This window comes from Phalacrocorax aristotelis, chromosome 6 (assembly GCF_949628215.1).
Source record: "Phalacrocorax aristotelis chromosome 6, bGulAri2.1, whole genome shotgun sequence".
Lineage (NCBI taxonomy): Eukaryota > Metazoa > Chordata > Aves > Suliformes > Phalacrocoracidae > Phalacrocorax > Phalacrocorax aristotelis.
This window is the reverse complement of record NC_134281.1, coordinates 44,978,136-45,002,086: the sequence shown is the minus strand read 5'-3', so window position 1 is coordinate 45,002,086 and position 23,951 is coordinate 44,978,136. Positions and strand designations below refer to the sequence as shown.

Here is a 23,951-nt window from a genome sequence, read left to right as displayed (position 1 = left end):
TTACAGCAGCTGAAGCACAGTTTGGGTGGAAGTTGAGAGCTTGTCTTGGACCTACCACGGACAACTTCCCTGGATCTCTCCATGTTAAAAGCCAGAACCCTATTTTGGGTTACGAAGATTGCTTTCTTGTCAGCCCCTGCTCCAATGAAGTTAACGTAAAAGCTGCAGCTACACTGAATTAATTCCAGTCATGTGGTAACTGGTGACAAATCTCACTGATGAGAGGGGAACCTATGCTTCCTCCCAACATGTGAATCAGAACCATTTCAGTGCACACTGCTTATTCTGAGTACCTCAAACTACATTTCCTTTGTGTAAGGCATACTATTTGATACAGATGAAAAATAAGACAGGAATAATAATGCAACATCGTCCGTCACAGCCTGAGAAACCCCAGGAAACCTCAACACAGGATAAACTGGGAACGTAAGGAAAAACACAAAGATGTGCAGAAAGGCTGTATTTCCAGGTGTAGTTGGTAAACACAGTGGTCTAAGAAGGTAAAGAGTGGACAGCAGATACCTCGGAGGAAAGGCAGCAGCATCTTGGGCTGAAAAAGGAGGAAGGGGCCAGGGTGCCCAGGTTGGGTGCTGTGTCAAGGCAGCCCCAGGGCTGCCATCCCCTGGGGCAGGCCGTTGCCATTGGCTCTGCCTGCTGGGGGAGCACCCCAGCAAAGCCCCATGAAGCTTTCACTCCTCCGGTGGTGTTCTTGTACGCTTAGGGCACCTGTGAGGGTCCTGCCACAAAGAGGAACAGCTGTTCATTTGAAAAGAGGTTCAATTTAATGAACCAGGGCTATTATACAACACTTATGGGACATGGAAAGTCAACAACCATCCTCCGTGACAGAAAGCAGCTACCACCCAGATACTTTCTCACATACAATTTTAGGACATGCTCTTTCCCTCCCCAGGCAGCATTACCAGGGTTAAGGATCAGGGTAGGCAATGCAGGCTGTGCTAGGGCAGGAGGACAGCCTGCCTAAGTCCTCAGTGGGCACCATGTATAACTCCGTCCCCACGTATAGACTTTTCTATACATGGTTGGAAAGGATCTTTTCAGAGGCGATCAGTACCACCTCCTCTGTATTAGTGCATAATAGGGCAACTGAGGCACAGAGAGGTTGAAGTGACAACATCCACCAAGATAATGACACAACCAAAATGAACCCCATGGACTCCCAAGTGCCGGGCCAGTGCCCTGCTGCTCCCTTAACCGTGCTGTTTTTTCCTCTGGACATGTAACAGGGCACACCACCACTGGATACTAACACGGATTGCAAAGCAAGTCACTGGTCCTCATATTACTGCAGAGCTGTGTACTTGCATGCTTTTTAGTACCCTTAGGAGATCTCTCTCAAAATTGTGTGTGAAGACTTCTGTTACATTACCATGCTGTTCCCTGAGGTGTGGGTGATTGTAGCCACCAGAGTGGCATGTGATCCTTAAAACACTCTCCAGTATGATTCTCACTCTTGAGACAAATATTTGATCCAAAGGCCTATGAAAGTATATGCACAAGGGACTCAGTCTATGGAGATGACTGAATTCGAGCAATGCCTGCAGAGAAACAAGGACATCCAAGGCTTGGCCTAAGATTCCTTAGGTCAGGGATAACCTGCTAAAACACAAAACAGGAATTTTCTTCAATTCCTGCAGCTTTCAAATATCTACCCATATCTTCAATGAATGCAGAAGAGCCACAGATTAATACAAATGGCTTTCTTCGGCAGGAATTTACAATTGTCTTCATCAAGTCTTCACTGAGACGACCAGTGTATGTGTTTTGCTGATAGCTCCAAGGAAGTTTTTCCAGTGATGTTTCCTGAAAAGACAAAAAACGTTTGCAGTGTGCCATGTTAAAAAGGACAATTGATTGCTTACAGCCAATCTGCCTCTTCCCCTCAGAGTACTGCACAGGACGTTTTTCACCCTTGTGGCTCCATCTAGGTAGAACTGACCCATCCTGAGAGCTACACTCCTCTTCCAAAGCCCAGATCAAATCTTTCCCTGTCACAAGACCTAGACACTCACTCAGAGTGGACTGAACAAAATCAGAGTGTAACTATTGCCAAGAAACACTGCAGAACCTTCTGCTTTGGGAACCACCTCCCACCATGCCTTTCTATTCCCAAGTCCTAAATCCCAAGCCTATTCCTCTCTACAGCCTCCTCCATTCACAAGTCTCTTTCAGTCCCATCTCCTTCAACCAAAACTGAAAAAAGACAGCCCTGCTCCAAACACAGCTCTGATCCCATGAGAAACATTAGATCCCATGGCATTAGATCCAGCAGGGCCTCCACTACTGCTATTAATTAGAAGCAGAAGGTGCTCAGATGTGGCTGTGACAGGCAGAAGAGTGAAATACTGAGACAGACAGATACGTAATCCTAAAAGGGAGAATGCACAAGTCAGTGCTGGAGTACAACAAACCTGCTAAGAGAAGAAAAGGAAGGGAGAGATGTACACGTGGAGCAGACAGTGTTGACTGGGATCAGGTGGGTTTCTTGCCCTTCACTGACTCAATTTCAAGACCTCCTCACACTCTTGAGACAGCACTGTCCTGAAAAGAGTGTTTAAGCTATGTCACCAGAGACGATTACTGGTTATGCTCCTATAAAGTAGCTGAGAGGTGCCTAAATCACAAGAATTTTTCTCTGTACCCAATCCCCACTTGCTGAGACCATATGTGGAACATAATGTATGAGGCCGACTCACCATGAGAGATACAAAAAGTGATTCATCTGAGAAACTAAAAATGCAATGGGAGTCATTCCCTTAGCATAAATAATTCTTTCTATATCCTCCCTGCAATGAATCCTCATTTCTGAGGGAAATAATTTTCAGCTACCAAATCTGTACAGAACACAGGCAACTTTGGGACCAAATGGAAATGAAAAAGACTGCTCAAAATGTAAGACCACTGAGAGGTATGCCCTCATCCCATGGATTTGGCAGAAAAAGTAATTTTACAGAGGATGAAACAACTTTAAGAAGTTTAAAAATTAGTCAGCTGGGAAAAATAATTGCTGGGAAGTTGGTGCTAACGTACTAGAATAAGACAGCTCTAGCCACGAGCAATGAATGGAAGATAAGGCCAGATTAAGGCACTGCTATTAGGAAAGAAGAAACAGTTTATTTGCTGCGAGTCTCCCAGAGTCAAGTTTTCTTTGTGCAAATGTTTAGGTGCAACTACCACTGTCTGAAGGGTGGGGAGGGGAAACAATCAACAGCGGCTATGAATCAGTGGGTCCATCCCAACAGAACAGCCGCCAAAGAGGTAAAGAGGAACAAGCAGCGACAGTTGCTTCCCTGAAATTCTCCAGACTGGCAGCAGTGTGAGAACACATAGCAGATTTAAGAACAGCAGCTACTGGACCACACAATACCCTTGATGACTGGGAAAGAATTAAGGTCATGCTGACAGAAAAACAGAGGAGGTAGAGGCTCATCTGGCACCCAGAACCCCCACAGAAACACACTTCATATCCGTTTATTTACCTGGCTTAGGACATAAAATATTCTGATGTTCCAGTACCGAGCCAGATCCTGGAGAAGAGGTTTCAGATAAATTTTGTCAAATGTACGGAAGCAGGCAACAAGAGTTACAAAGGTTTCATCCTCTTCATCATCTGTTATGGAGTGGAGGATGGGAAGCATTGGTGTGAGGCCGGTACCAGATGCCAGCATCAGGAGTTCTCCATGCTAACAACAAAACAGAGAATTTTCAATGAGCTGTGGTGACTGGATATGGATGTACTCATTGTCAGTTCCTCCTTGCTGCGACAATGGTAAAGGGCCCCTCGAGAGAAAACACATCAGAAGGTCATGAACTGGTAAATTAAAATCTCAGAATGTATTTTTCTGCAAAGGATTACAGAGAGCACTTTTCAGCGTTAATATATCAAATCTAACAAAACTGTATTTTACCCAAATATAAACATTTATCCTAACTTTAACCTTGATTTCAGTTAATTTACATTTCAGTTTCAATTCTGAAGTACACTGTTCTGACCCACTGTGTGCTGTTTTCCCACTGGAAATGATCCCTGTTTTTATATCTCGAATGCTGCTAAGCACAATCCTGAACATTCTCTGGAGGAAATGGTTTCTTCTCCATCCTGATCCACGTATCTTCCTGGTGCATTATCTCACTTTCTCAAAGAGCTACCAGGGGCACATAGTGCTTCCCACCTGCAAGGGGGGATGGTCACTCTACCTACGACAGGATGTTCAGGCAGTAAGGTGCTGTGTGTAGGAGGACAGAAGGTTCCCAGCACTTTTCCCAGCTGCCAGCCAGTGCACCAGTGCCAAAACTGGGACTTAAGCCCTATTAAGCCCTCAGAGGCTGCTTGTGCTCTGTTTTGACTGGGCACTTTATTGTGAATGGATCTGATCTGCCTGAATCGGAGTCCTATTCTACTGGCAGCAAATAAAGACAAAAGAAAATTTTACTTGGAAACTAATATTCTGAACCTATGTTATAATTACTAAATAATAAACAGTTCTTCTACAGCAAGCTGTTTTAAAGATTGCTCAGGTGCTTTGCAAACTGCATGTGCACAGATCATCCAGACAGCCCCTGAATGCAGCCACCTCTAGGCATGACTGCCATGTCCTGTCCCAAATGATTATCTGGAAGCTTTTAAGAGAAGGGAACAGTAGCCTAAAACAGCAGGGAAAGTATTTCAGGAAGCAGAACACAATTGCTCTGCACGGAGCTCAGCCACTGGGATTTTACAGCCTTTTTTTTTTTTTTTTTTTGGGGGGGGGGGGGGCAGGGGCGGGAAGGGGGGACTAAAAAAGAAGAAGAAGGAAAAGTAAGGCTTTGATACCTTAATGACCAGTGTTTCAATTTTGCTCCTCATTTGAAAGGTCAGAATTAAGTAACCAAATTAGTATGTGAGAACAGCCTTCCCCTGAAACTGGATCTGCCTTTCTTTGCAGTGAGCCTGGTATCAGCAGGTGGGAATCAACATTTGCAGAGCGGCTGGGTGATGTGACACCTCACTGGAGCTGCTATAGTTCAGGGAATACTCAAGAGAGAAAAAGATCAACACCTCCCCTTCACTCGTGCTCAGTCACAAAACAGCAATGTGGTTCAGCCGAGGCAAAAACCAATCCACACTCATTGCCAGTGCAAAATAAGTTCCCTTTGTTAAACACATCAGGAACTTCTAATATATGTGATGAACAGCGAGCCTTGCTAATATTTTCCTGCCTCCCGTACACCTCCCTCTCCTCTTCCTTCTTAAATATTCTGTAGTTCAATAAAGTGTACCTTCTCCAGTTGACTGCTAAAGCTGTAGCACTGTACAGTAACCCAGGAAGTCCCTAAAATAATCATGGAAACAGTAATCAAATTGATGTCTTCCCTTCAGAGTATTAAACAAAGCTAGCTGCCACAAGCTGAAACATCCTGTGCCTCTTAGGGAACTAACCTTATTAGGTCGATATGGGAACCCTCCAAACGGCCCACGCCAAAAGACCTTGTCTCCTTTTTTCCATGTTTTTATGTATTGTGACATTAGCCCAGCTTCATAGCACTAATAAAAAAATTGCACAAAAGAAAAGAATAATTATACTCTGTTGGAAAGTTTCCCAGCTTAAAGTCAATTATTAAGTTATCTACATTTAAACAAGAATGGGGCAAAAAACCCCCAAACATTTCATGCATTTAAAAAGAAAGATCATTCTATTTGAAAAATAACTCAAAGTTATACCCAAAACAAAGACATTTAAATTAAATCACATTGGATTCATTCCAGCTTGACTATAATGTAAACACAATCCACTCTCATGCAAGTCTGAATTTCCAAAACTGGAAAAAGCTTATCAGAGTTCTTGCTTACAAAGCACACAGAGAAGAGTGTCTTGAATGCAAAGCGCAGTCCAAGACTTCAAGTGTTCTCCAAATCTCAGGGTATGGGGTCTGGAAATGCCCTCTGGACACTGATAGTTACATAAACACTGCATAGGTCTTGCTTTATTTCAGTCTCTCAGAGGCTGTGTTGATACAATTAGTGACCCAATGTCCAGTTTCCCATTTACAAAACTCTTCAGAACAGATCATCTGGATGCTAAGTGATGCCTTCACACTTTCAAAAAAATATGTTTATTTGGGCCTCACAGAAGAAAAACATTAGCAAAATCTGCCGTACTTTCTACCAGGCACAAACACTATTATGTAGGTTTTTGCCCGCAGGAATGCTAACCTCACTTGTGACTGATGGGGAAGGGCCAGGGCTTGCCAGAAACAGAGAAGCAAGGAGAGGCTGGAAAATGGATGGCTCATCCAAGCAGTCTTGTTGCTCTGTGCTATGTGTATATGTATGTCCTATATGTATGACCACTTTATGAGAACAAATGCAGAAGAACAATGGCCACAGTCTATGGGGTCTGGCCAGAGAACGAGGGCTGGTCCAAACTGCAAGAGCAATAAGCCCAAGAGCTGCAGCAGACAACTGGTCTTGCGCAGAGGTGATGCCACTGACAAGCCTGAGGAAGAGCAACTCGACCAGAGGTCAAAAGACGAGATGTGACATAAGCCTTTGAAGACTCCAGCCCATATGAAAGAAGCGTATTTTGGGGTATTTTCTGCACGCACATTGGATAGAAGCCCAGCTCCACACCTCAGTGCCTTGGCTGGCCACCAAGCTGCACTGCAGGCAAACAAAATTGGTGAACCACAAAGAAGCTAAGAAAAAGTGAGTGAGTGAGCATGTGCCTGCGCTTGCAAGCAGCGTTAGCTAATAAAGAACATAGATGTTCATCCTCTCCTAACAACCTCACTTAAACAGGATACCAGAAGTATTAAGAACTATTAGCACCAGTTGTTACATTCAAAAGATAAATGCATAACATACATACACCCAGGCTCTGAGTTACTGTCAGAAGCATTTTACATTCGGAGAGCTCTGGGCAGGCACTAAACTCATGCAATGAGTGTGCAGCTGCATCAAAGGAGCAGTATTTTATACCTACCTTTAAGTATATATGGAAACCCAAGGCAAGAGCAGAAAAGCCAGCCCTACTTACTGCCTATTCCCAGTGGACCAGGGTAATGGGAACTAAAACAATCCTTCTTTCACCAAAATTATTTCCAAAAAAACGAAGTGAGAAGTGATTGAGTGGGTTTAAAATTATTTTTTCTAAATAAAAAGAAAAAAAATAATTATCTCCTGGGGGAAAACTTCTACATCCAGTTTTACATGGAGAGAAACCCTAACATTATAAAATCACTCAAAAAGAGGGTTATACTCTGTAAATGGCAACTCCCTCACTCTTAACTGTAGTATCACAAATGCAATGCTATAATAACAGGAGACAGAAGGGTTTGAACAGTGCTTGGATTGCATAGTAATAATAATAATAATATAGTACTTTCCAAAATTGCCTGAATAGTGTGAAATATACCACAATCTACAGAGTGAGTTATAAAAATGGCTGCTTTACACTGGGTGTTACCAACCTCTTTTGTCACTGCCAGAGAATAACTATAGCTCCCTTTGGGATGAAAGGTTCTATATAAAGGCAAGGTATCATTACAATCATTACTATTATTATTGAAATGCAAAACCTGTGAGTAATAAGCAAGTATACATGAAATTTCACAGTCATCCTGTGAACGTATCCTATTAATGCAACTGAAATGAAACATTTCTCTCCCCTACTATACACCAGCTGCCACAAGAATGGTGAAATGACCCTCCCACAGGTGTCCTATAGAAGCTGTGCACTTTTCTAAAGAACAGGGTTTGTGTTCAAACGTATAATGCATAATAAACCCCAAAAATGTGAAATCCTGGAAGACAGAGGACAGGTGGTCATTCTCTGCAAGTCACTTGGGATGCCGAGCACTCTGAATTCCACACCTATACTGAAGTCTGGGTCTGCCCTGAGGAATCACTAGTGACATACAAATGCAGTATCGGAAAAAATTTATTCAATTCTATATTATCCACACAAAGTAATAATTTATGAGGGCCCTGCAGACTTAATTTAGACAAATTTCCAGCCAAGTTCTCCTATAAAATCCTTTTGAATACAACCAGCATTTTGTGGTGGCCTCAGGAAGGCCCAGGACACTAATCCAAAATGGAACTCTGTCACCCCATCCACCCCATTAGGTGCAGCCTGTGCCCATGGGCCACCTCTCTGCCTTGTGGGCCATGGGGACCCTCTCAGACTGTAGGCAGCTCCAGAGCACTGCCCACAAACCAGAAACAGCTGCCTACTGTCCACCTACATTTTTAACCAAACTGAATTTTTTTCTGAGGAGTATTCTTAAAATAAAATACAGGGGAGAGGATAATGGCTGGGCAAAGACTTCCCAAAGTCAGTGGTTCAGCTGGGATGACAACTGGGTGCAATTTCAAAGACAGATTGAAAAGGCAAAATGAAATCAGGGAAGTGGAATGGGCACCTCTTTCCATGCTGGTGACTGCAGGGCTCCCGAGAGGCTCTCCTAAGTGCTTAACAGGGCTTATGCCGCAAAGCACTTGTTTGTGTGTCACCTTCCTCTGCTTTCAGATTTGTGGGGAAAACTGCAATTTTTATCAGCAAAACACAACTGCTTCAAAACAACACAGAAACAGTCCATGAGGGATTTGAGAGAGTCTCACTTGAAGTGCTGACAGCGTGCTTGGTTCCTGAAGAACACACAGTCCCCGGTACCTTAAGACTCTAATCCATATTGTACAGGCTTACTTACCTTCATTAAAACTTCAAAGTAGCCTTCTGCATTTCCTGGGCTAATTGGAGTATAGGCTCGCTGGACTTCCAAACCATTCACCATTCCTCTGAGAAGAGAAATATAGGAACCCACTGTGACTTGGGTCATTGCCTGGTATTACCGAACTTCTGCAGTTCTCTGGGGAGACGAGGGAGGCAGCAGGTCATCTTCCCAATGGCCCAGCCAGCCTGTGCACAGATGCAAAACATTTCCCTTCTACAGGTAAAAATCCAGGGGGAACGCAATGTCTAAACACACCTTTTGTTTTCCTGGTGGTGGCCACAGCTGTACCACATATTCAGCTCTTGGACACATCCCTGGAAGGATGTTTGAGCCTTTTTGTGAGAAACTGTTGAATGTACAAGACTGGCAAATGGAAAAATGCTTTTGTGGCAAGTTTGCTATCCCTTTTGGGCTAGGGCCTACTCTCCTTTCTGTGTCCGGACAGCATCTGGTAATTAAATAATGAAAGCCAGGGCACAGCCTTGACCTGAGGTCTTGTCAATATACACTGTATTTTCCTGTAAGTCTTCTCTTTCCATAGAATATATCCACCCTACTGTTTCCTATTGACTACAGTAATTGATTGAAGTGACCAAACCTTTTCTTCTGCTGCATTATGAGAGACGGCTGAAAGCAGAAGTGTGTACTTTCAGCATCCAGCCAGCTGTACGCATCAGCTGTTGACGTACAAATGTCAACAGATACAGATCAATGGCATCATAACCTGACTTTTTCTATCTGACAATGATCACCACAGAGGGCTGAGAGTGGCACGAACTTTTCCCAAGTGGCTGCTTTCTAGCAAGCAACAAACTATGCAAGAGGGTTGTTTTGTTAGAAATCATTCAGGAAATGCCTGGACACCAGGGGTAACACCCCAGGTGCTGAGTTACCCCAAGATACACGGCCTAAAATACCAAGCTCTGGGGTAAGAGCAGATCACTGTCTTCACTCCAGCGTGGTGGAGTAAATCACCTGTTGTAACATCTATTCTTTAACTCACTCTTTCTGCAAATGGATTTTCTTAATCACAGCTAGTTCTTTCTGGCCCACCAACACAAGGATAATGCTGAAGAAAAATATAGCTTTGGAATGGTTTTTACCACAAAATTAGTACAGTTAATGAGGTCACGAGTTCTTTCATCTGTGTCATTGTGGAGGTACAGAAATTACGATTTGCCTGGTATGAAGCCTTTGTCTATTGACAAAAACCTACGTATTAGGTTACATAATGCAGACTGTTTAACTAGCACAGAGAACAATACCTTAACACGATATGTTGTCCTAAACTCAATCGCAGACTGCTATTTCCTGGTAATTCAAATTTGTACTGGTAGGTGTCCTCTGTTAGCTGCTCCACAGAGCTTATGTTGAATGCAGTAAATGTATCTGGATTCAGTTCTGAATTATTGCTCTGCAAGAACAACAATAAATAATTACTTGGGTAGATGGTGTCTTTTATTATTTTATTTTTCTTTGGAAGCAAATGTGCATGCTAATTTAGTGCTGGAGATACTCAGGACTCCAGAAGAACACGTATTAAATGCTGGGGCCCAGTGCAAATTTCAGCACTCTGCTGATTCATTATCATGTTCTGCTGCATGCACTTTGGGATCTTGCATTTCCCTCCCCCCACCTTTTAAATTACATTTTTACACCTTACAGCAAGGTCATCCTATTATGACTCACTGCAATCATTTTCTCATGTCTGAAAACAAACAGAAATAATACTGCTAAAAGAGCTGAGCGCTGCTTTGGGGGCAACTTTGAAACCTACTGATGACCACTGTGAGTAGGAGATATTGTTAGCTCTTTCAACGCTGATTGTTTTTGCTTGATCCAGCATAGTTAATCTTATGTAAAAGGGCACTGACGAGCTTAGAATTATGCTCTGAAGACAACTACTCCACCACACAAAATGCAGTTTATTTCATCCTCAAAATATGAGTCTAAAAATCGGGAAAAGATTAAAAAAGGTCAGGAAAGCTGTCAGAGAAAACTGTGAATCTTTGTACCTTTCACCCATTCCCACTTTCCAGAGAGGCTGGCTCTGGCTGGCTGGGGTACCCCAGCAACGAGAAGCTGCAGATCCAGGGCTGTAATGTGACACCAGGGTAAACTCCACACTTGGAAAATCACATTACAGCAGGGAGAGAGCAGGCAAGGGGGAGGGAGGCTGTGAAGGCAGAGTTTGGGGAATTGCATTTACAGCCTTTTCTTAAGACATCGCTTTAATCTATTGCTGTGTCCCTTGCTCATCACCACAACCCCACACACTAACAAGTATGATCAAAGCACTGGCTCTAGGATGTGATGAAGATAAATTGACCTGCCCCTTCTTTTTCACGAGGAGGCTTTTGTCTTGCTTTGCTTTGGCCCTCTCCCATTGTGCAAGCTCCTTCTCATACACATCATAGATGCAGGGTTTGCAGCCGCTGCCGCAGCACTGGGATGGAGAAGGTTCCTGGGGTTTGAGAGCTAGCCAGTCGTCCTCATTTCCACTCATTGTCTGCAAAACACAAGCCCTGCATCAAAAACAGCATGACGAAGAGCAGCATGTGCTCATCAGCCGAGCATTATTTGGAGAAGGACTGAGAAATCTCTCTTGAGCATCTTGCGTGTGTATCTGAGGGGGCTCAGAAAACTAAAAACCTGTGAGCCGATCTGGCACATGCAACGCTCCATTTTCGTTTGAGTGCTTGCTGCCTCTGCCTTGTCCAGTGCAGGAATGCCAGACATCACAAACACTGGCCCAGAGCAGCACAGCACACCCCAGCCCAGCCTCAGGCTCTGCTTCCCAGCCTGGCTGCCCAGACAAGGCACACACTTATTCCTGCTTGTTCCGATGTGGTGATTTCCAGCAAAAGAACAGCCTGGTCACCTGGAGCAGAAACATCTTAAAAATCTGCAGCTCAGTCCATGAGAACAGTTAACAAACTCCACTGCCAAGAGACATGGCCTGCCAGAGCACTATTTTAAAACAGGGAGAGGGCAGTGAGCTGAAAATGGGGTTTAGAGCCAAGAGACTAGAGGCAAATGTGGTAAAGTCACAGGCAAACAAACAAACACGGAATACGAGCAGATTTGAGTCTGGCTTTAAATGCAGACATGTAGGAAAGGGCAAGAAGCACAGGCAGCATGATTTTCATCCCTTAGCACTACCCTTGCTTCAGAACTGTACTCTGACCAAATGGTCCTCAAACCAAAATAATGATGCAGACCTCTCAGGGACTCTGCTATTTTTACACAATGGTTGGGTTAACACTGTTCCCAATGCATTTGTATCTATATCATTTTAAAAAAAGCAGGTCCAGAGGAAATTATAAAGCCACAGGTGACGAGGCTGAGGAAGAGAACACTTAGCACTTGGAGCACCTTCACTTTCAAGGGGAATTAACTAACTACCCTTCACCCCTGCAACACAAATACGTTTATTCTAACGCTGTGGGGGTAGAAGAGGGAACCAAAAAGCAGGTGGTCATGCTCTCCACAGCGGCCGACGGTTCTGTGCCCCCGAGCGGGGCTGGGGACCCCGAGCACCCACAGCTTCCCCGACCAGGCCGCGGGCGGGCCGGGAGCCCCCAGGCTCAGAGCTGCCCACTCACCGAACGCATACAACGTTATACGTGTCCCTTTTCTGGGTTAAGTAACGGCGGCCCGTCCGCCCGGGTACGGGCCGGTAAGTAACGCCTTTTGGCCGGACAGATGACGCGCCATGACCCCCAGGCCATTATCGTCCCTACGTGTGATCGCAACCCTACTGTGTCACGCTCGTCCTCTCACCCAAGACTTTGTCGCCCTCAGCACTCTCCCGGCGGGGCCGCCGGTGGGACTTCGAGCACCTCGAGCACTTACTCAGCGGCCAAAGCCCCTAACAGTGGCTCCCCAGCTCCCGCCACCCCTCGCCCGCCGAGGGCCGGTCCTCCACCTGCCCCCCGCCCCCCGCCGGCAGGAGAGGGGAGGCGCCTTCCCCTGCCCACCTCCGGACTCACCAACATGGCACCCACCGCCCCACCCCGTACCACCTCCATGGCCGCCAGGCGGTTTGCCAACCCTCCCTTACCGCAGGACGCCTGCCTGCCATTGGCCGCCGCCGCCGTCAGTCATCAGGGGAGGGGAGCGGGAGGAGGGGGGCGTAAGCCCGCCCGCCGCACTCCCGTCGTGCTGCGCGCGCTAAGATGGCGGCGGCGGCGGCGGGGCCGATAGCGCTGAGGCGGACGGGGGCGGCGGCGGCGCGGGGCCGCGGCGTCCTCACCCGCAGCATCCTTATCTGTGCGGCGCCGCCTCGTCACCGTGGGCCGTTGCCGCGCACGCCCTGGACCACCCGAGGGCCGCCGCCGGAGGAACTGACGCGGGCGGTGGAGCGGCGGCCGGTGCGGGAGCAGGTGGAGCTGGACACCGTCACGTATGCCGGGCGGCAGCATTTCGTGCCCGGCCTGGCCCGGCCGCGCTTCCCGCCCTGGGACCGCGGCTGGCACGACCCCTGGCACTCTCCGGGGCCGCGCTACGAGGAGATGCCGCTCTACAAGGAGCGCGGCTGCTTCATCTGCCACCAGCGCGTCCGCATGGTGGAAGGTACCGGCCCGCCGCCCTCGGCGGTCCCCGGCCCCCTCGGCCGGGCCGGGCCGCCCCGCTCCCGGTGCCCCCGCGCCGGCCCGGGCCCCCGCGCAGCCCGTCCAGGCACTCGCCCTGCATAAAAACACAGGCGGCGAACAGCCTGCCCGGCCTCATCGACCAGCTGCGCTGCCAGCCCCCTGCCAGCCCGCCCGGCGGCCTCGGTAATACCTGTTTTCTTGTTTTTTGTTTAAAGGAGTTCGGCAAGCGCAGTGGCTCACCAAGACAAAGCTGGTGCAAGGCTTACCCCCGCCGGTGCTCGGCATCATTGACAACCCAGCTCACCGGCTTGAGGACCACGAGGAGGGGATAAAGCGTGCGATCTCGCATGCACGGTTCTGGGGCACGACAGAAGTTGCTCCCAAGAGAGAGCATTATTGGTAAGTCCTTGGTCATAGGGAAAAATCTGTCTGCTGCATGGTCATGGCTTTAGCGTAAGCCAGTCATCCAGCAGGTAACTTGTAAACCAGAGTTATTAACACTACAAAGAAAATTCATATATAGATCTGCTGTTGAGAGATTCACTTACTGTTCATAACTGTTAGACCCTTTGTTTCAGGTTGTCACCTTGTAAAACAAAAAGCCAAACAACCACCAAAGCCCCCGGTTCTGAATATTGACAGTAACACCAATGTAAACACACACTCTACACTAAACCTTTTTCCAGGCCAAGGTCTGTGTTTCAACTTGAGATCTGCTTCTAGCTGATGCAGAATGTCAATTTTTCAATAAGTAATGCTAAGCATTACCTTTGCCAACTTGGAACAGGACTGGCATGTGGGATATTAATCTGAAATGTGTGTTAGCTGTTTGGAAACGTTATGGTATTATATGTTTTACATACAGTAGTGTTATAGCATTCATGTCCCAGAAGCATCTGCCTGTCATGATCACATTTTTTATGTAACTATTTTTTTTTCCTCATTATAAAGCCCAGTACTGTTTGAAGACTTGATACATTTATGTCGGTTAATGACTGTGAAGTATCCTTCTCTGACTAAAAGAATGTTGGCTAGAAACTACAAGATATCAGCTACGTGGGAAAGAGGTTAGTTGCTGCTGTGGTGGAAGCATTTAGCCCTTTTAATTAATATAAGAGGGGTCACAATGCTGCTAGCTTTAAGGCTGAGGACTTAGAGAAAATGCAACAATTCTGGACCCAAGTAATTCTTTCAGTTTTAAGTAGTGCTGTAATGTTGGGCAAGCTTGGAAGACGGCAGGATATTTGCCCTGAGGAGATTATTAGGGTGTTAGACAACATCAACAAGATGGCAGGAGAAGAGAACCAGTGACTTAGAACTGATGGTTTATTTTTTGTGTCCAAAATCTGCAGTGTTATTTTTCTACATATATTTAGTTAAGAAACTAATACCAGCAATTAACATTGGTATTATAGAAGAAGAATCTATAGCTGAGCTACTGTGTTGGTTTAGCTTGGAGGTGAGGGGGAGAGAATGAGCCTTGCAGAACAACTACTTAAGAGAACGCTGCAGCCAAAAGGAAGCATACGCCTTTCCCTAATGTTATTTCGGCAGTGTTTGAATGTAGCCTAATTTCCCTCCCCAGAATCCTTTCTCCTTCAGGTCCGTGGCCTGAATGGAATACTTATGAACTCTATGGCCCCAATACCACCAGTAGCCTCCAAGGAAGAGGTACTGGCCACTGAAGAGCACGTCCTGGAGACCTTCTATCCCATCTCTCCTACAATTGATCTTCAAGAAGTGAATGTGTACAAAGAGCTCAACGATACAGGTAAATCTAGCTGTTGGTTACAGTTTTCTGTCAGACTAAGTATTTGGGCTAACCTGGAATCCTTGACCTTCTGCGAGACAGCTGTGGGTAGGGGGTGGATGGGAATGAGGGGTCACAGTAGCTGGGCACAGGACGTGCAGTACACGCGCTCTAGACCTGTGGCAAGTATATTGTGGCCGAATCAGGAGTGTGAAGACCTTAAATCCTGGCAAATTAACAGTTCCTGAAGATAGGGCATAAAACATTGGCTGTGTACTCTCTTACTGAGCGATTCCTGACATGATTATCTGCTATTTAGGTTTTAGAGATGGTTATCCATACTCTCATCCTCACACTCTCTTCTTCCTGGAATCGGCCAACATTCGTCCTAACAGGTTCAGACCAGAACAACTTCGTGCTAAAATGCTGATGTTTGCTTTTGGCAATGCACTGGCAAAGGCTAAGGTGCTGTACGGGGTACGTATTGGAGACTGCTGCTGGCTCACTGGGTCTTTGTTCTTTCTCTAAAGCTGCAGCTAGTGGAAAGAACTGTGGCATTCCATTGCTGTGGCATGCTACAGTAGTTTTCAAATCTGAGCTTCCCAGTCCAGAGGTGTAACTCTAACCTTCAGGTACTGTTCTGCTAGTCCAGAAGATCTCTCGGCAATGAGCATGTTTGTGATGTAACATGTATTAGAGTGGTAATGGGTAGGAACCAGGGAGTAGGTTCAACTGTAAGACTCTAACCCATCCCACAGCTCAGTATGTAAATTGATAACTTCATTGCTGGCTGAAGGAGGAATTTTAATTAAAATACAAAATCTACATTCAAAACTTGTTTGACTACAGTAATTTTCTGGGCAAGGTAACAATAAATTTATTAAAATCTTGGCTTTAAACCAAGTAAAGATGCAGAATCAGCAAGTACTCATACAATTTCTGTGGTAATTGGCTTTTGAAACATTCTTCCCTCCCCACTTCTTTCCTAGAATGATCCCAAGGTTTTGGAGCAGCCAATAGTGGTGCAAAGCATTGGCACAGATGGTCAGCTCTTCCAGTTCATGGTGTTCCAGTTAAATACAACGGACCTTGTCTCTAGTGATGGCATAAAAAATCTAGTCTGGATTGATTCTGATCAAAACCTGTACGAAAAAGCCCAGTGTGTTCCAGAAGTCAAGAAGAGAGTTATTACGGTAAGGAAAACTTGGGAAGTGGTCCTGGAAATCCTACGCTTTCACCTCTGCTGGAGGTTTGGGAACTGGCATAGAGCTGCAGCCTGGGTTTTAAACCAGCTGAAGGGACCTGACACAGGCACTGGCCTCATTCTTACTTAAGCAGGTGTTACTGACAGCGAGTATTTGTAGTGCTGATGTACTGCATAGCATGCAAGCCACACGCCAAGCTTAATGTGAACTCCTACGTAAAGATATCCCCATCTGTAATCTACCATCTCATAATATGCTTGTTTAAAATTGGCTCGTGCTCTGATGAAGGAAGTGCTTACATGCAACTGTCAGCTTTGCTGTACAGTAAATAGGGCACAGTGCTGTCAGCCCTGGTTACGCTGGGAGGGTGTCTCAGCCTGATGGGCAAAGTGTTTATGAGATGTACACCAGTGGAAGTACCCCCATACAAACCCATCTGGGGAGGGACAGCGCAATTTGGAAGCTACCTCATCTGAAGTCTTACTCAAGTGTATTTAAAGCCATTGTTTGTCTACATTAATCACTTCACTGCAAACTGAGCATCCATGTCTTTCTCTGCAGAAGCCCGCTGGAATATATGGCTTTCAGCCAGACACATTCAAGAAGTTTCTGGCACTGTATCTGCATGGAATTGTGTGAAATTCAGCTCAAATGAAAATACTTCACCAACTGTACCTGCTGCTTCTCTTTACCAGAACCATCACATAATTAAAGAAAGGTGGATTAATTTACTTTCAAAAATAAATTATATTGTTAATGAAAGTAAAAATTTTTTAAATGAAATTGTGCCTGAAGAAATTCTTTTCATTTTAGGGTCTCACCTCTGGATTCGGGTTAGAGAGAGTCATCAAATGCATCCTCCTGCACTCTTCCACTGTTGCCTAGAAAGAACATAAGTCAGTCATTATTCCTCTGCGCGGGGTCTGCTCTCGGTGTGCTTTTGCACAGAGCTAGACTCAAACCTATTTTCTGAGGTTGCTTTGAGTACCTCTGAATGCAGTGTATGTGGAAGAGACTTACAAAGCTTCGAGAGGGGAGCCTGAGAGATGAGCCTTTTTCATTCTGCTTGGCTTTTACTTTGTTTTACTCCTTGCTGCTTTGGGATGTGTCGTGCTGCCCTGCGCTTAGTTCCCAAAGCACTTAATCGGTGAGTTCACTTTGTTGGATCTGTAGAACCACAGTTCTTTTATCCCCCAATTCTGGATGAAGAGACCTATCCATTTTGGGAAAGTGGTGAAGAATGTAGCATGAAACTTTGGTGCCTGGTAGCTGGTATTTGCTGCTAAAAACACAAAGGAAGAATTTCTTCCTGCCACACAGAGTTAACTGAGCAGGAAGCATGTTCTTTTTAAGATGGGGGCATTAGCGTGGTTTTTGTAAAACGAAGGCTAAATTAGCTCCAGCCAAATGTAGAATGTTTCGCAGTTCTGCACTGAAACCCTCCAGCACATGGGAAGGAATAGGACAGGCTGTGCTATTTTAAGGTGCGGGAGAGCGTATTTCTGATAAATTAATCTCGCTTCAGTGTCTTGTGTCAGAGGCTGGTCTGCACTTTGTGATCTTCTCTGGCCATCTGAATGAACACCCCAGTTGTGTGTTCCACTCTCAATCCATCGGACAGCTGTACTCTGCAGGTTTCGGAAAACAGACTTTCGCTGGCCAAATTTGAGATCAACAGTTGCACCCAGTAAATTGGGATGCATTGGCTGTAAGTTAAATTAACAAATCCCTCAATAGTTAGGAGAAAGTGCTGGAAAGAGAAATAATCTAGTAAGCATTGCATTGATCTAAATCGTGTTAATTCTGCCTGCTCCAGGGATGCCTAATTCACCTCATCGATTTAAATCTGCTCAGAGCTGTATTTTGCACCCAGTTATTTAGGAATATTATGTCTGTGGAGGCTGTTCTGGTAGGAGTTCCTCAGTCTGTTGGCTCTCTGCTATGTCACATGGACCCTGCTGAGCAGCTCTAGACGACGCTTCAGGGACTATTGGCATCCCCTCGCCCTTCCAGCTTTGGGTCATTACCTATCAGGGAGGAAACCCTGTAGGGCAGCCAGCCTCTGCATTAATATTCCTGAGCATGGCAGTTTCACTAAGGAAGCCTGGGTGGAAGAGTGGCTGTGGTGGAGCGGGGGTGTGGAGAAATGAAACACCTTGCATGCTTCTAGTAGATGCAGGAATCTGTGAAGATGGTCTACATGGGAAAGAGCCAAAGTCCCGTTAGATGCTTTTACCTCTCAATGAAGACATCCCTATTAGGCCAGGCAGTAGAAGAGGAGACACTAAGTGAAGCTGGAGTTCTGCTGTCTCCAAGAGTGAGCAGAGACAAGTCATGAGCACAGGGAGAGATGGGCGAAGGCAGAACAAAGGCAATTTTGAAAAATGGCAGAAGCAGTAAGACATGGGATAGCCAGCAGGGGAATGAGGCTTCAGCAGGTTACAAGAGGCATCAGGAAGCCACCTGAGATGAGGGGACTATACACAAGCATGCAATGCTATGTCCCTGGTTTGCTCTGTGCACAGCTGTTCCTGCCTGTGGTGCTGGAGGAAGCAGTATTCATGTGTTGCTGGAAGGAGCAGCTGATCCTTGTGCTGGGGAAGCTACTCTGAGGTCCAGGAGGGGAAATCAAGGAGGGGCAGAGCAGAGCTCCCAGCTCGGCACCTGGGACGGATGGTCATTTGTGTGTCGTGGTGCAGGTACAAGGTCTGTGAACCAGGCATCCCCTGCAGAGCAGCCACCTTGCCACGGACAGCTGCGCACACCTGTGTGGTGTCCCACTGGTCTTCCCAAGCATGCTACACGTGGTTCACCTGCTCATTCCTCCAGTGTGACCTGCTGGAATTAGCCCAGCTGAGGAAGGTGGGACCAAGAGCAGGACAATGGGTCACAGAGGCACATCTGGGTTGGCATCAATAAATTATAAAGGCTTGTCAGCAGGTGAATGGCATTACCTCAGCACGGACCAAGAACCAGGCATTAACTTTTAATGAACGGCAGCCAGGGGAAGCAGAACATGCAAGAACAGGGCAGCTGGAGTCTGAGATGAAGACCTGGTAGAGCCTGGCTGCCTGGAGGACAGCTCTGCAGCTGCTGGTGCAGGATCTGGCCCCCCAGCCTGCTCTGCGGATGATGCACAGTGTGCCGTCCCAGCTCTACCGCTCCACATTACCTTCCCCTGAACTGCTCCCAGTGCAAAACCCAGCTCCACGGGCTGCACTTGTGCCAACAAGTACACACAGTGCTCAGACCAGAGCCCCTGGTTGTTCAGATCCTCCTCCTGCATTTGATTTAATGAAAACTAATGTGGGAGACAATTATCCCTAAGGTTGGGCTCAGGAGACGTTTAGAGGAGGGAACCTGGCAGTTTCTCATGGCAGCGTTTAATAAAATTAGCTTGTAACCCAGTAAGAACCAGCGGGAAGGGCTTCTCTACACCCTGCAATAAACACTGCAGGCGGCAATGCTGCCCATTGCTCCAGGCAGCTGAGCAGTGCCTGGCTGGGCAGTACAGGCAGGGAAGGCCCCAGGGAGCCAGGAGGGCAGGAGGTCCTCACCATGTCAACTAATTACCCTTGGTGGGGGGTCACGTTTCCAAGTGATGGACAACACTCATGCTACTTTCTGCAAAGCACAGAGGGAGGACGAGAGGAAATGGCCTCAAGCTGCGCCAGGGGAAGTTTAGGTTGGACGCTAGGAAAAACTTCTTCACTGAAAGGGTTGTCAAACAGTGGAACAGGCTGCCCAGGGAGGTGGTTGAGGCTCCACCTCTGGAGGTATTTAAAAGAAGGGTAGATGTGCTTGAGGATATGGTTTAGTGGTGGACTTGGCAGTGATAGGTTAGCGGTTGGGCTTGATGATCTCAAGGGTCTTTTCCAACCTTAATGATTCTGTGGCGTGGTTGCCTGGACCAAAAACTGTATCGGGGCATGGCTCTGGACCCTGCACAAGGACATTTGTGGCATTAACCTGGAGGCAAAGGTGCACAGGTAGCAAAGGGTGTGAACATACACGACTCCTTGGACCCACCATTAATTACATGCTAATGAGCTCTGCAGGCACAATGAGTTTTTCTGGGTAGATCCCAAACCTAGCAGACATCCAACACACCAATCCCCTCGCCCCTCTACTCCACAAGCATCTGCCATCACACGGCTCTCACTCCTGGAATTGCAGCAGTGACATGGCTGCAGGTATCGGTGCTGGATGGGAGCATCCCCCAGCACCAGCAGACCTCCAGGATGGCTTGCAGCTCCGTGAGCCTGCAGCCCCCTGCAGCCCTCAACCCACGTTTGAATGTTCCCTCAAGGAGGGAGAGAAGCTGCACAATTGCAGCCAGCCTTATCCTGCCTCAACTAGTCAAAGGCAGAGAACAAGGCTCAAGGCAGCAGCTCCCATGAGCATTTCAGGCACCCTGCGCTTGCAACCACACATATAAAGACCTGAAAAGCCCCAATATTTCCCCAAGTGCTGCAGCAGCCTCTGATCCTGCCTGTCAGGGAACCAGGTCGGCCTTGCCTGGGTTCCTCCATCTCCAGCAGCTGGTTCAGAGCCTGGGGCTGTGTTGGCTCCTGTAACAGTGCACACACCCATCATGCGCTGCAGCCAGCCCTTGCTCGAGGAGCAGGGATCAGCAGATCCCATTGCAAGCCTATATATATATGTGTGTGTGTGTGTGTGTGTGTGTGTGTGTGTGTATATTTGAAGGTGACATTTGCATCCCTTCCCTCTCCCTTGCTTACCTCCCAGCAGGCAGGACTCCAGCAATCGGAGGTAGCAAGACCCAGCTCCTCTCCCAGGGCATCCCTGATCTGTAACCTGCTGCATGGAGAAACTCTGGAGGACAGGGTGAAAAAAAAAAAAAAAAAGAAAAAAAAAATCCTCCCCCGGCCTTTTTAGCCTCAGAAAGCCCCCTCTGCCTGCATCCAGGCAGGCTGGGTGCAGGGAGGGTGAGGGTCCTGCACAGCGCATTCTGAGCCCAGTGCAGGCAACACTGACCATTTTCCTAGGCTAAAATGTGAATTTTTAAAATGCTTAAAAAAAAAACAAACAAAAAAACCAAACCCCAAACATAAACCAAGTGAGCATCGTTAAACCAAGCCTCTCCCTGACCCTGGGTCCTGTGCGGCAACCAAATCCCCATCCACCTTCCCAGCCTCAGCCAGGCACACCCCCAACACCAGCCACCTCTCAGCTCTGCATCACCTCTGCTCCCACGTCCCAGAGCCAGGGCTTGGTCCTTGTTGCATAAGGGTCAAAAGAATTCCCCACCCACCAGGTCTGGCAGCAAACACCAGGAACAAACTGCAGAGCACTGAAATCAAATGTTTATGTTGATATTTATTACAGCATGGGGAGGGGGGAGAAGGGGGGAGAACCGTTTCATTCAAAAAAACCATCCCATACCAATGAAGACAATAATTTAGCTATTCATTTTAAAATACATTAAAACCGGTCCTTTCATTTCCTCACGTCAGAAGAAAAAAAAAAGACAAACCAAAAACCCAAGATGGAAAGCAGAAAAGGAAGAAAAATTGACCCCTCGGGGAGCTCCCGGGTATATTTGCGATGCAACAAATCTGCGTTGTTATTTCTCAGTGTTACTTGGAAAATATTAACCTGACTGTAACTATGAGACTGACACCATCAGATCCCCCCATCCCACCCGCCCCTCCCTCCCCAGCAACTTTCTACAGGTAAAGCACAATTAAAATGCCTAGGAAAAAGAAGGCAAACATTTTTTTTTAAAAAAATTCATATTACACGCTAAAAAAAAGTTTTGTCATCTCATGTTTTGCAGTCAGAATAATAAAAACAAGCCAAATGTTCCCCAAAAACATTTAAATGAAGGGGTGCGGAAAAAAGACATCCCTTTAATAAAACATTATCAACAAATATCGTACACAAACTACAATGTATAATAATTACTTTTTTTCCCCCCTCTCGGCAATTTTCGAACCAGACTACAAGGTAAGAAAAAACACTGAAACAAGATACAATGCTTTCAATAATCCGCACAAAGGTCAAATCCAAGGGAGAGAATATTTTACAGAATATGATATACATGGAGCAGAAATGGGAGCTGGAGAAAAACAAAGACCAAACTACAGGGTAGTGTCATGTACAGAGATCCCAACCCGCCGCCTTGGCTCGTCCCTTCCTCTCCCACCAGAAGGAAGGGCCTTCGATGCTTGCCATTAATTTTTATTTTCTTATTACAGAGCGAGCCTACAGAATAGCAAGGTTACATTTTAACAACAAGAATTCCTTAAAAAATATCTCCATCCAGTTCCAAATCATAGATAAGTGAAACCCTGACAAGAGCACATTAAAGAAAAGTACCCCCCCAAAATACCCCCAAAAGCAAATACACGCCCCCCCCCACCCCCCCCGAACACCCAAAGTTAGCTGGAGATCACAGTTTCAAAGTCCCAGGTCAGATTAACCCTTTATTTCAGTGGATTTAAAAAAAAAGTATTTAAAAAATCCATTTTTGCAGTGAACCAGCTGAAGGACTCTGGGGAAGGGAGCGACAGAGATTTCCTCTTGTACTCAGAGAGGGGGGAAAGACTAACACAGTGCATGCCACAGTCACAGAGAGCAAGATCACGATTCATTTGAGGATGTGATCGTAGAAGGGGTCACCTGCGTTAATAAGTTTATAACGAGGTGGTGGAGTCTCTTCCCCAAAGCAGATCTTGTTAACTGGAGGAGGAAGCGTTGTGCTGCAAACAAACAAACAAACAAAAACCCCAACAAAAAATAGAAGGGAAAAAAAAACCCAAAACAAAAAAAAAAAACCAGGCCTTCTGAACGAAAACCACCATTGTAAACTGTCCAGTTTATTTAAAAAAATGACTACAACAGAGACAACATGAGATTTCATATCTAGACTAGCTTCCTGGTGTCGCACGGCACAAACATACAACAGGTTCGGTTTCTGTCTTTATTTAAAAGAACAAAGCAAAGAGATCGGAGTTGGGTGCTAGAGGCTTCCGTTTGTTTCCAAAAAGAAGTGTCATGTACATATATAAACCCTTCTGCACAAAGAAGGGTCTTGTCATGTCTTGAAATATTTTAAGTTTTGTCCTTCATGTTTTATGGAATAAAAAGTTCAGCCTTTTTATTGCATGAAACTAAACCTGGGGTTTTGGCCCCCGCCACGCGTCTCCCTGCCCATACACCTAGCTTCTTCTTCTTCTTCTTCTTGCATAATTCGTTGAGATCCTCCGAACGGCAGCTGACTGTCTTGATCCTGGAGAGGAGGAGGGGGAGGGAAATCACACACTCATCGTCATGCTGGGGGAATACTGGAAGAGAGACAGAGCCAGGGTGAGAAACCAGGCAGGCCAGACCTCCAGACACCAACAGGGGATGCAAAAGGAGGCTGGTGACAATTATACAGCAACCTAATTGGATCTAATAAATCAGGAGGAGAGGATAGGCTGGAGATTCAAATATATCAGGGTGTAATCTGCTCTGTAACTTGCTTTTCCAGGGAGAAAATCAGCAGAACAGTATGGGGTGAGATGCAATTTAAACCAAATAATTAACATGCACACATGTATATGCTGCTATTAGAGGAAGAAGAGGAGGGATGTCTGCAGCCACGCACAGCCTTGAATCGTCGAGGCCAGCAGAGCTGGCTGCACCTGCGCGGGCTCC

The 23,951-nt window shown here is 46.3% G+C and overlaps 3 protein-coding genes across 18 annotated transcripts in view; 1 reads left to right on the top strand and 2 right to left on the bottom strand.

The window, feature by feature from the left end:
- Positions 1-976: 976 nt before the first annotated feature.
- On the bottom strand, positions 977-12,911 carry CYB5RL (cytochrome b5 reductase like). 11 transcript variants are annotated; one of them, XR_012661216.1, is made up of 8 exons: positions 12,729-12,790; positions 11,066-11,245; positions 10,002-10,150; positions 8,713-8,800; positions 5,441-5,545; positions 5,281-5,333; positions 3,501-3,704; positions 977-1,824 (listed from the first exon to the last, which is right to left on the bottom strand). XR_012661216.1 is itself a non-coding variant. In XM_075097568.1 (7 exons), exons 1-7 carry the CDS (start codon positions 12,818-12,820, stop codon positions 1,621-1,623), a joined length of 951 nt encoding a protein of 316 aa, XP_074953669.1. In that variant the 5' UTR covers positions 12,821-12,911; the 3' UTR covers positions 977-1,620. The 11 variants fall into 11 exon arrangements, 8 of the variants coding, with proteins under 8 accessions (XP_074953669.1, XP_074953667.1, XP_074953668.1 ...); XR_012661215.1 differs by having other exon boundaries at positions 12,717-12,780; XR_012661214.1 differs by lacking the exon at positions 12,729-12,790 and adding an exon at positions 12,800-12,911 and having other exon boundaries at positions 1,709-1,824; positions 3,501-3,801; positions 4,835-5,333.
- MRPL37 (mitochondrial ribosomal protein L37) lies at positions 12,900-23,951 on the top strand. Its single transcript, XM_075097564.1, has 9 exons — positions 12,900-13,311; positions 13,547-13,730; positions 14,283-14,398; positions 14,917-15,102; positions 15,401-15,558; positions 16,071-16,274; positions 16,848-17,004; positions 17,100-17,433; positions 23,785-23,951. The coding sequence occupies exons 1-7, from the start codon at positions 12,915-12,917 to the stop codon at positions 16,923-16,925; spliced, it is 1,323 nt and encodes a 440-aa protein (XP_074953665.1). The 5' UTR covers positions 12,900-12,914; the 3' UTR covers positions 16,926-17,004; positions 17,100-17,433; positions 23,785-23,951.
- SSBP3 (single stranded DNA binding protein 3) overlaps positions 21,607-23,951 on the bottom strand; it is a 55,341-nt gene continuing 52,996 nt past the window's right edge. For 3 of the 6 annotated variants that reach the window (XM_075097561.1, XM_075097559.1, XM_075097558.1), the window contains one exon: positions 21,607-23,541. In XM_075097561.1, the coding sequence (XP_074953662.1) occupies positions 23,410-23,541 (132 nt within the window). In that variant the 3' untranslated portion in view covers positions 21,607-23,409. Of the gene's footprint in view, positions 23,597-23,951 lie in introns of all 6 variants that reach the window. The other 3 variants (XM_075097563.1, XM_075097562.1, XM_075097560.1) reach the window with 1 other exon arrangement.

Coding starts and splice junctions, on each gene's coding strand:
- CYB5RL (XM_075097566.1), bottom strand. CDS start 12,767: ATGGAGGTGGTACGGGGTGGGGCGGTGGGTGCCATGTTGGTGAGTCCG. Junction 8,801..10,001: donor GGACAACATATCGTGTTAAG/GTATTGTTCTCT, acceptor TTCTCTTCTCAG/AGGAATGGTGAATGGTTTGG. Junction 5,546..8,712: donor ACTTTGAAGTTTTAATGAAG/GTAAGTAAGCCT, acceptor TTTTTTTATTAG/TGCTATGAAGCTGGGCTAAT.
- MRPL37 (XM_075097564.1), top strand. CDS start 12,915: ATGGCGGCGGCGGCGGCGGGGCCGATAGCGCTGAGGCGGACGGGGGCG. Junction 15,103..15,400: donor CAAAGAGCTCAACGATACAG/GTAAATCTAGCT, acceptor TCTGCTATTTAG/GTTTTAGAGATGGTTATCCA. Junction 16,275..16,847: donor TCAAGAAGAGAGTTATTACG/GTAAGGAAAACT, acceptor CTTTCTCTGCAG/AAGCCCGCTGGAATATATGG.